Source organism: Dendrobates tinctorius, unplaced genomic scaffold (genome assembly GCF_039654945.1).
Source record: "Dendrobates tinctorius isolate UK_male_01 unplaced genomic scaffold, ASM3965494v1 ptg000044l, whole genome shotgun sequence".
Classification (NCBI taxonomy): Eukaryota; Metazoa; Chordata; class Amphibia; order Anura; family Dendrobatidae; genus Dendrobates; species Dendrobates tinctorius.
Window position 1 is genome coordinate 31,612,387 of NW_027361712.1, and position 12,050 is coordinate 31,624,436.

At 43.2% G+C, this 12,050-nt stretch overlaps 1 protein-coding gene across 1 annotated transcript in view; it reads left to right on the forward strand.

The window, feature by feature from the left end:
* The window catches only part of RAB2B (RAB2B, member RAS oncogene family), a 37,896-nt gene extending 27,273 nt beyond the window's left edge, over positions 1-10,623 (forward strand). Inside the window, 4 exon segments of the mRNA XM_073575484.1 lie at positions 243-335; positions 7,660-7,771; positions 7,875-7,943; positions 8,034-10,623. Of these exon segments, the coding sequence (XP_073431585.1) occupies positions 243-335; positions 7,660-7,771; positions 7,875-7,943; positions 8,034-8,135 (376 nt within the window). The 3' untranslated portion in view covers positions 8,136-10,623.
* The last annotated feature ends 1,427 nt before the right edge of the window (positions 10,624-12,050 follow it).

The window sequence follows — 12,050 nt, forward strand, 5'->3', positions numbered from 1 at the left end:
CTTCTATATTGGCTAGTTCCTTCAATCCCAAAGGTGAGTGAAGCAGCGGTTGTCCTACGCCCTATTCTAGTCACTTAGAGGTCTTTAGACCAAAATTCTCTTCAGTGGTCGGACCCCCACTAATCATACATTTGCTACCATTCCTGTGGATATGTTCCTTTTCTGGCCATATTGATGTATATCTCTAGCTTCTCTAACATTATTCAGTTTGTAATTGTCACTAATTTTCTTTTGATATTCAGACGGGAAACATTTACTCACCTCACTTCATGGTTGGAAGATGCTCGCCAGCACTCCAGCAGCAACATGGTCATCATACTGATCGGAAACAAAAGGTGCAATCCTTGTTTTACTTTCATCCTTTGTGTGTGCGCTTTGGGAGGATAACCCAGTAATTCTGTTCATGGAAATTGTTGGGCAGAATAGAATGTGCGAATCTGGAGCCGAGGAGAACCATTTTCTACATGGGCATTTCAGCCTTGGAGATTTTGGTGTCCACCTGCTTTCCCGAGATCAGGGCTTCAAATCCATGAAAAGGGCAAGGTACATGCACGCATTTCACTCCATTCTCTTGTCTGAGACTGCTGGAGTGCTGTATGCTCGGAAGTCCCTTAGACTATAAATGCAGCGGAGGAAGAGCCTCGTTCCCAAGCCTTGATCTTGGGATCGCTGGTTGTCCATACTGATAGGTAATGACTTTTAATTTTTTTGAGACAGAAATGTAACTTTCCATTGATTTTTATTGGCCGAGTTTAGGAGACCCGACAGGCCGAGTATTGCAATGTGAGCACATGTTTTACAGATATGTGAAACTGGCCATGCGTATAGTTTATTCAGCAGAGGGAAACCTCTGAACAGGCCTTTTGAGACACAATGGACATTGCTTCATAATTTTTAGAGCTTTTATTAATTTTTTTGAATGCAACCCAGTGGCAAAATCCATTAAGTTGGTACGTGTCATTTATCTTAATCACAAATCTCTTATGTAACTGCGGCAGATTTTGGTGAAATGATTTACAGATATAGTAATGTAACCTGAATCCATTCCCTCCTTAACCCCTTTCTGACATCTGATGTAATAATCCATCCATGTGCCCATTTGACCTGGGACTGATTATTGCGTCATCGAGATCTCCACTGCTGGGTGTTGGCTGATTCTGACAGCTGACACCCAGCACTAAGTGCCAGGAGCGGTCCCGCACTGCTCCTGGCAGTTTACCCCCAAAATGCTGCGATCTAGCGCCATCGCAGCCTTCCAGAGGGATAATAGCCCTTCTGCCTTTTGGATCAGAGACCCTGCGGCGTGACACGGGGTCCCGATCGTTGCCATGGTGACTGGATGTCGTCCCTACGACATCCGGACCACCAAAGCTAGGAAAGTTGCTTGATCATGCGCAGTGCATGATCAGAAACTTTCTCTGTCAGGGCAGAGCTGACAATTTGCAAAGCACAGGTATGCTGCTGCATCCCCATAATATACAGGCAGTCAGCCTGCAAAAAATGATAGTCCCATATTGGAACAAGTAAAAAAATAAATAAAAAATCAAGATATTGTATTTATAAATGTATGAAAAAAATATAAGCAATAAAAGTGCACACTTGGTATCCGCAACAACCACACCTAGAAAACTATCCCAATAGTTAACCCCTTTAATAAACACCATATAAAAAAAGGGAAAAAAAAAAACAATGCTTTATCACACCGCCGAAAAAAAGTAGAATAAAATGCAATCAAAAAGAAGGATATAAATAAACATGGTACAGCTGAAAACATCATCTTGTCCTGCAAAAATCAAGCCGCCATACAGCCCCATCAGCGGAAAAATAAGTTACAGCTCTCAGACTAAAGCGATGCAAAAATACTTTTTGTATAAAATAGTTTATTGTGTAAAAGCGCCAAAACATAAAAAAAGTAGAAAGTGATCAAAAAATGTCATGTGCCTGGAAATTTTTACCAATAAAAATGTCAGCTCGTCTTGCGCTATTTTTTGCAATAAAAAGCGTCAGTGCGTGAAAGAAGCCATATCACTTATACCGCACGAGGAACAGCGTAAAAAATAAAACCAATTCTTCACCTGCTGATTTTTTTTTTTTTTTTTTCCCTGACTACCAAAAATCGCAGTAAGGCTCGGCGCACATTTATCCTGCACTAAGCGCTTTCACTGGGGTTTCTGTGCAAATCTCTGAAATAGGTGATTCAGACGGAACCCCCGGCGAAAGATTCCCTATAATGAGGCAGATAGAGGCACTGTGGATGCCATAGGACCTGTGATTCAGCGGTGTCAATCTTTTGAGCGTTGCATGAAAGTGTCATCCACAGTTTTGTGCACTTCTGAAAAGTACACCGCTGATGGAAACCCCAAAGGAAGTGCTCAATGTAGAGCGCCGGATAAATGTGATCCCAAATGTTATTTAAAATGTTCCCAATAAAAGCTTTAACTTGATCCACAAAAAAATTAAAAACAAGTCCCCACTCAGGCCCGTCAACTGTTAACGGAAATATAGGGGCTTCACGTTACTGGTAGCAGAAAGGCTCTGGAAAAGCGAAATGGCTCCTTGTCCCCCAAAGAAATTTGTCAAATTCTCCGCTCCCAAATCCAAATGCCCCCTCCTTTCTGAGCCCCACAGTATACCTAAACCACATACAGCATCCACGTTTGGCATGTCTTTAGCGATGAGAGCCCGATTTAACTTACAGGTGCGTGTCTCCAGAAGCATGAGCTGTGCATAATGTACTGGTTACTTCAATGGCAGTTTGCAATTATCACTCAGCAACATCTACTGCTGCGTGTTTCTGGAAAACACCCATGGAGTTAAAATCATCACTACATCTGTAGATAAATTCCCAAAGAGTATAGTTTCCAAAATGGGGTCACTTAAGGGGGGATTCTGCTCTTCTAGCGATTAGGGGCTCTGTGTATGGAGTCTGCAAACTGTTAAAGGAACACCTGAGCTCCAGGAGACAAACAGCGCTCCATATGTCCCGAGTCTCTCCATATGGCTAAGTGGTACTGTACAGCCACATATTGGATACTGCCACGTTCAGTAGAAACTTTGGGACACATTTTGGTGCCATTTTTATCCTGTTCTTGTGTTAAAATGTAAAATCTTTGGCTAAAACGAAATTTTGGTGGTAACAATGTAGTTTTTTTTTCTTTTGTTTTTTCGCTGCCCAATGGTATAAAATTGACACACCCGTGATGTCAATATGATCACTGCACCCCTAGATGAATTTATTGACAAGTGTATATATATATATTTATATATGTTTAATAAAATTTGTATTGATTTATACTAAACCCCCTACCTCTTTATGGGTTTTGTTGTCTTTAGCCATCTTTTTTAGTTATTATTTTCACACCATTGACTCCGAAATTCTCTATTATTGGTCTCATTGAGAGGTGTAGTTTATAAAAACAGGTCACATAGGGGGAGTTTCTGCTGTTCTGGCACCTCATGGGCTCTCCCAGTGGGTCATGGCCCCTGCAAATCATAACACAAAAATCTGGCGCTCCTTGCCTTCTGAGCTTTGCACTGTGCCTGAAAAATATTTCCTGATTTACATGTAGAGTATTGGCACACTTAGGAAAAAATGGACCGCAGTTTGTTGTAAAAAATATTTCTTATTAGCCCTTAGAAAATTTGAAAACTTGGTGCTAAAACAACATTTAAGTGGTAAAAATGCAATTTATTCTTTCTTCACTGCTCAGTGGTGTAAAATTCTGTGAGGCACATGTGGTGTCAATATGATCACTGCACCCCTAGATGAATACATTGGGGAGTGTAGTTCACATATAGGGGGTTTCTGTTGTTCTGGCACCCTTCTGAGCTTTGCATGCTGCCTCAAAAGTAGTATTCCCCCACATATGGGGTATCGGCGTACTCAGGAGAAATTGCACATCAAACTGGATGGTGCACCGTGCAATTTCTCCTGTAACCCTTATGAAAATGCAAAATTTTGGCCTAAAAAACATTTCTGGGGAAAATTTTGAATTTTTTTATTTTAACGGCTTAGGCTAGTTTCACATTTGCGTGTCAGGGCGCAGCGACGGCCTGCACACGGCCGCCGCTAAGCCCCACCCCCTGCCGCGCCTCCTCCGGTAGCTCTGCCTACCGGCACATGACGCTGCATGCGTCCTGCGTCCCCTATCTTTATCACTGGGGACGCAGGCCGTGCGCAGTATGCATTTGGCGGCGCATGCGTCCTTTTGACGGTGCGCTGAGCGCAACCAAAATGCAACAGGTTGCGTTTGGCGCTGGTCAGCGCACCGTCAAATGGACGCATGCGTCGCCAAACGCATACTGCGCACGGCCTGCGTCCCCAGTGATAAAGATAGGGGACGCATGCAGCGTCATGTGCCGGTAGGCGGAGCTACCGGAGGAGGCGCGGCAGGGGCGGGGCTTAGCGGCGGCCGTGTGCAGGCCGTAGCTGCGCCCTGACACGCAAATGTGAAACTAGCCTTAACGTTATAAACTTCTGTGAAGCACCTCAGGGCTCATTGTGCTCACCACACATCAGTTCCCTGAGGGGTCTTGTTGCCGAAATTGTCACTTGTGGGGGGTTTCCATTGTTTAGGCACATAAGGGGCTCTCCAAACACATGGTGTCCGCCAATTGTTCCAGCAAATTTTGCATTCAAAAAGTCAAATGACGTTCCTTCCCTTCCGAGCTCTGCCGTGCGCCCAAACAGTGGTTTTCTCCCTCATATGGGTCATCGGCATACTCAGGAGAAATTACATAACAAATTTTGGGGTTTGTTTTTTCCTATTACCCTTTTCAAAATAAAAAAAAATTGGATCGGAAGTAACTTTTTCCACAATTTTTATGTTAATTTATTTTCCACATTCCAAAAATTCCTGTGATGCACCTGAAGCGTTAATAAACTTCTTGAATGTGGTTTTGAGCACCCTGAGGGGTGCAGACTTTAGAATGGTGTCACTTTCTGGTATTTTCTGTCATATAGACCCCCTGAAAGTGACTTCAAATGTGAGGTGGTCCATAAAAAAAAAAAAAAAAAAAAATTGAAAATTTTGTTGTAAAAAATACTGGTCAAATTTTAATCCTTAACTTCCTGGCAAAAAAAAATTGTTTCCAAAATTGTGCTGATGTAAAGTAGGCATGTTGGAATTGTTACTTAGTAACTATTTTGTGTGCCATATCTCTGATTTAAGGGCATAAAAAATCAATTTGGAAAATTGTGCCATTTTCAGAATTTTCGCAAAATTTCTGTTTCTTTTCCACAAACGGAAGTCATGCCAAAGAAATGTTATCACTATCACGAAGTACAATATGTCACGAGAAAACAATCTCTGATCAGTGGGCTCTGTTGAAGCGTTCCAGAGTTACTACCTCATAAAGTGACAGTGGTCAGAATTGTAAAAATTGGCCTGGTCATTAACGTGCAAACCACCCTTGGGGGTAAAGGGAATCTGTCATAAGGTTTCTGCTATGTAACCTGAGAGCACCATAATATAGGAGATGAGACCTTGATTCCAGGGATGTATCACTTACTGGGCTGTGTTTTGCTGTGTAAGGTAGAGCTGTCATTCATGGCTGGGGATCCTCGCTTGGCAGCCAATAAATCAGATCCGGCACGGGTTTCTTAACATAACTCCAACAGTCCATGCGGATGAACAGCAACAGAAAAAAAGTTCATATAAACAGCATAGCGTCCATGACAGAGCTCCCCTCTGTTAATCCTGTGGTCACACAGGCTTTGCTATGTCCGGTATGCAGGCTCTCTAGCCTCAGAGTTATATCCCCTGTCCGGGTTTACCTCATGGCTGCTTCTCAGTGCAGACATTCATTCCCTCCAGGGAACTCGCACACACATCTCCACGTGTACAGGAAGGCAGACCCATCTTCCTTCAGTCAGTCTCGCGTCAGCCCAGATGAGACCTTTCATACGGACCAACCGGGTCCAAGCATTCACTCATGTGGCCTACCCTGGCCACCTTGTATGGTCTGTAGCCACACCTACCGGGTCACATGGCTATGACCTCATCACAGGTCCTTCACACACTCACATAGTCTTTTACTACAGGTGTTTTCAGACACACCCCCTGGGTGGATTTGTAGGCAACTGGTTCCGCCTGTCTCACCAGTCACCTGAAGACTTCTCCCTCACACATTGACACGGAACCTCAGCAGTATCACTGCTGACCAACACATACACAAGTCTTCTTCATCTCAAGGCCACCTACCTTGAGATACATTATGATCATTCAGCATCCTACTCCTATCAGGATACTGGAAATGCTTATACGCCTGTAGTGGGACACCAACACAGCGCCCCCTAGTGGACACAGTGGTCACTACACCACAGCTGTTATACAATCAGTGATTTATCAGCAGGAGATTATCATTACAGGGCAACTGGCCTTGTGCCTTCTAGTCCACCCACACCCCCAGCACTGATGATTATCTGCTCTCCCTATACAATGTATACAGAAAACTGTGGTGAGGACGGGGTTATACGCAGCTCAACAACCGAGCTCTGCTAGATCTACAGAGAAAACAGTGATTCTATCATAACTGCTGCTCCCAGTATACTAATAAGTGATACATTGCTGGAATCGGGGTATATGTCCCTAAAGTAGGGATGTCAAACTCCAGCACATAGAGGGCCAACATTAAAAGTTTGGACAAAGTCGTGGGCCGACCTTGATATTTAAACTATTTTAATAGATCTTAAGATATTCCAATATTGTATTCTATGTTAGAGCAGTAAAACGCATGTAGCCCAATGGCCTAATTTAAACATGTAATAAAAAAGGATAAAAACCATGAATAGTAAAGTATGGGGGCACTTTCGTAGGCATCATATTATAATGGTCCCCCCAATAGTCCTCTGTACAGTATAATGGTCCCCCAATAGTCCTCTGTACAGTATAATGGTCCCCCAATGGTCCCCCCAAAAGTCTACAGTATAATGGGCCCCTCAATAGTCCTCTGTACAGTATAATGGGCCCCTCAATAGTCCTCTGTACAGTATAATGGGCCCCCCAATAGTCCTCTGTACAGTATAATGGGCCCCCCAATAGTCCTCTGTACAGTATAATGGGCCCCCCAATAGTCCTCTGTACAGTATAATGGGCCCCCCAATAGTCCTCTGTACAGTATAATGGGCCCCTCAATAGTCCTCTGTACAGTATAATGGGCCCCCCAATAGTCCTCTGTACAGTATAATGGGCCCCCCAATAGTCCTCTGTACAGTATAATGGGCCCCCCAATAGTGCTGCCAACAGTATAACTGGGCCCCACATTATAACGGAGACCCAGATAGTGCGCCTTACAGTATGAGGCACTTGCTTCCCTGAGATTTCACACACACAAAGTGAGGGATTACAGCAGGAACATCAGCTGACGCTCCCTCCTCAATCATTGCTTTGAGCTGTATCGGTATCCAGGATGCCAATACAGTTGAAGGTACGATGGTGGGAGTAAGGGGTCAAATATACTCGCCCTGCGGGCCAGAATTTCACAGACGTATGTCCTTCAAAGCCTAAACTGCAGTCTGGAGCCATTTGTGCATTAGTAATGTACAGTTCTGTAACCCTTTAATAACTTGGCAGTTTACTAAAGCCTGTGGCTGTATATGAAAGATGGCAGTAGTCTCTGTACGGAGTATACCACATGTTCATCCTTATTTCTCCTTAGTGACCTGGAAAGCCGCAGAGATGTTTCAAGGGAGGAAGGAGAAGCTTTTGCCCGTGAACACGGCCTGATATTTATGGAAACCTCTGCTAAAACTGCAGCCAATGTAGAAGAGGTACCAGTTAAAAAAAAAAAACTAGCTCGCTGAGATTCAATTCCTAGTTCTAGTCTAATATTATTATTTTTTTTTTTTTTTTCTACATGGATTTTTCCCCAAGGCCTTTATTGGAACCGCCAAAGAAATCTACAAGAAGATTCAGCTTGGGCTCTTTGATGTAAACAATGAGGTAAATAACAAAAAAAAAAAACTAACAATGGAAATGTGCTTGTTGGCTTGTGTTATAATGTTATACTCCTTTTATCCTTTTTCTCTAAAGGCTAATGGGATCAAGGTTGGGCCTCAGCAATCCTTAACTGAGTCACTAGGGGGAGCACGACCAAACCAGGCAGAAGGGAGAGGTGCCTCCGGATGCTGCTAAAGACAAAGGGTCAAATCTGAAGAACAAGTGGTGGTCCAATTTCTGACTCGCCCTGTCTGTGCTCCTCTTTCCTATTTTACTCTTTTTGTCTTTCTCTTCCTAGTCAAAAAAAAAAACGGCCTCTCAGCCTATTTTATTGCACATGAGGGGTATTATTCTCAAGTCCTCTTGTCATTTCATTCTCCTGCTCCGTGTAGCAACTACAAATATTCCTTTCTATACAAACCTAGCGGTATTAATACTATATTACAATCCAGCGAAATGAAGGAAAAGGCAACAAAGCTGCGCACATTCCACTGGGAAAGGAAGTGCCAAGCCAATGTCTACCGGTTTGGTGTAGGGTACACACAGACATGTGGTGGGCTTCATATAGGAAGTGGGAGCTGCTCCGTTCCTGCTAATCTACTGAAATTCAAGCCTTGCCATTAACGAGAGCAGCACGCTCATGGGTGAGCCTCGACATGTGAACAGGGTACCTGACCTATGTCGTCTTATGGCACCTGTAGTACGTATTCTGTAGGTACAGCGCTCATTGCCTGATGATTATCCAAAACTTGAATTACTATGGAACCAATGTGGAATAACCGTTCTTAAAAGGGAAGATGAGGTACAATTTGTGGGCGCAGTCATAGTTTAAGGGGTTGTTCAACCTTTGAGATTTTGACAAACTGCTTACAATGGTCCAAAATAACAAGGAGTAATACTCCCCTAACCAAGCCGCTGTTCCTTCCGTGCCATGGTTTCCCTGGTTCCCCCACCGGTCTCTTGTTTACCAGTGACAGGAGGCTTCTACCCACCTCACACCGTGGTTGGTAGGTGCTTGGAAGCACTCCAGCAGGAGGGTCATCACGATGATTGGGTACACTAGATGCAAGCCATATTGATTTTTTTTTTAACCCTTTTCTGTCCATTTTGAGATCACACTGTAATACTTTTAAGGGGAATATCAGGCAGATTGGAATATTCTAACATTTTGTTGAGGAGAACACCATCTCTTACATGGGAACTGCTGTGCCAGAGCTGGGTGATGGAGACATTGGCACACAGTCTGCAGGGGATTGGCTAGGTAAATATTGCTTTGTTTCTTTTCTTCTACCACTGTGAACGGTAAAGGGGTTGGATAATAAACCTGTCCACTTTTTATGGCAACATCTGAAAGTGGCCATAGACGTAAACTTGAATGTACCATAATTTATCTTGTCCGTGTTACACTAACAATCGTGGGATTCCCAATTTTTTTGGCCATTCATGATTAACAGTTGGAATGAAAGTGTTACGTTTTGGAGAAAATCTATAATTGGGCAGAAAAGCACTTGTAGGATTCCCATCGCTGTGTATATCTTGCAGCGTATGCCCCGTTGACACCCAACGTCTTGGTGCCAAATGGTCTCTGAACACTGAGATTGGGAGCGAGTTGTCACATTTGGGGCAAGTATTACTTGAATTCACTTTGTAGGGCAGGTCCACACGGGACATGGAAGATGTCTTATCCATGTGCTTTGGGTTTCTACACGCACGCACATGCTGACCTGCTGCAAGTCAATTTGTGATGTGACTTTTCACCTCAAACATCATCCTTTTTAGGCAAGGGCTACACCGTGACATACGTCGCATTGCAACCTCTCCTGTAATGATTTCTTACGGTGTATAGGTGTACCCCTGGTTATTTCCAGTATAATTGCAGCTCTCAAGCAGTCGTGTGACCGCTAGTTGCAGACAAGTTTCACAAAGTTTTTGGTTGCACGACTTGTGAGAACTGCTGTTGTGACGCCTCTCCACGTAGCCCCAACCTTACTGTAGCAGAGGTGAAAAACCATTGCGAGTCTGCTGCAAAGTCTGCATATTACACGTTCATATTTTGCATCAGATTTGCTGCAGAAAAATCCATCACGTATGGACCACGGCCAAAAGGGGGTTTTCCATCCTTTGCACATAGATGGGATTAGTCACAAATGTATTACTGATGGGTCGGTGCCCTCACGGATTCCAAAAATGGCCTACATCCTTTTATTTCCACTCTTCTCATTAGCCATGTCATGCCTTTTCTCTGGAGACTCAAGAATGACCTATAAACTAGCCCACAGATCTTTTGTTTTGGCGACCCAGTCCTCCTACATCACATAGAGACCTATCCTATCGACTAAATGTTGGAAAAACCTCTTTGGAGGAAACCGGTAGCAATTTCCTAGATAATCATTGCATGACCATTCAGATTGCCTTTACCTGTCTGTCTTATTTATTGATTACTTGTATCTATGTATATACGATCTGGAACTTGTTTTGCAAAAAGAAAAAATTTGATTTGTATTATATTTTTCTGTCTGCAGGGTTTTTTTTTGTTTTTTTAATGTACTGAATTTTAATTTGTGTTTTTGCACTTTAATGCCTGTAAGTAGGTACCAGAGGATGCCATAAAGTATACAGTGCTTTATGTATTTGTTTTCTGGATGCCAATGAATGTGTTAATAAACTTTTTCCCATGTTAAAACTTTTGGAAAAGTTTTTCTTGTTTTTAAAACTTGAACATTTTGAATATGCCACCCTATATGTGACCAGTATGTTATAGAGCTGGAGGTACGGTGGGCATGAGGGGACGGGCGATCACACTGGAGTTAAGTGGTTGTGGGTATCGCTCAGTGTAATTGCCAGGCTGATTCTGGACTTGTCATTGTTTGGCAGTTGCAAAGGTGCAGTGCTGTACACAATCGAGCAGTACTAGTGGCCGATAGTGCCCACATACACATGTAACAGCATGTAACAACCTGAATTGCTGTTTCCAAAAATCTGAATAGAAGGCAATCAAAAAATGTCATAAACCCCAAAATGGTACTGTACAAATAACCATGTCCGCTTCTCATACAAAAAACAAGCACTTGCATAACTGTTGTGCGAAATATGGAAATATTAGAGCCCTCAAAATATGTAGATGCAAAAACTTGTTTGCAAAAAAAGTGTCTTTTAGTGTGTGACAGCAGACAAACCCAAAGCTATCAATCCGACACCGCTGTAATCGCATCGACCCAAAGAATAATACCCCGCACAAGAAACTGCGTAAACAAAAATATATAAAAATATAAATCAAACCAATCCTTCACCGTTTTTTTTTCTTATTTCTTCTTTTGTTCATTCTGCCTCCCAATGATCGCACTAATGTTCGGCACACGTTTATCTTGCACGCTCCTCTGAGCAGTTACACCAGGATTCGGACTGAATTCCGCCCCCCCCACCCCCAGTGAGCGCTAAACCAAGATAATAGGAGTACTGAGTCCAAAATCAATAAAGTAAGAATTTTATTGAACATACTGTAGTAATTGTATCAACATATGGTAAATCAGCCAAATAGTTCCAAAAATTATAAGCGGCATATCAAAAAGCAGGATCAGGTGAGTAATGGCTGCAGATGTCCTGACAAACTGGCAAATACAAGGTAAGATGCTAAGTGCTAATAATCACATGGGAATAGGAAGGATGAACATCAGTATTTCCCAAAAACAGTTTAGTGCGCACATACATCATTGGGACCTGTGTCAATCCAAACCTAAAAGTGCTTACCCTTATTCCGTTAATGCAGGACACGCACCAGGACACGCACCACGCCACCACCGACGCGCTTTGCTTTTTCAAGGTGCGGTGGTGTAATGTGTGTTGGGCCAAAGTTTTAAATATCCCTTCCCCCAGATGTCCGTAATACCGGCGCGTGTATCCGGACAGTACGCGCCGGACCTAGCATTGCTTCCAGCAAGGTAAGATGGTGCTACGTGTCAAAGCAACCATCGCACTGACACACACGCATCATCACCCAGCGCCATCGGCAATGCTCCGGACCACAGTAAATCGGAGACATGCGCACACGGAGCCTGAAGTGGTGTGAATGAAGGAAGACAATTCCAATATTGTGACATCAAGATATTAGCT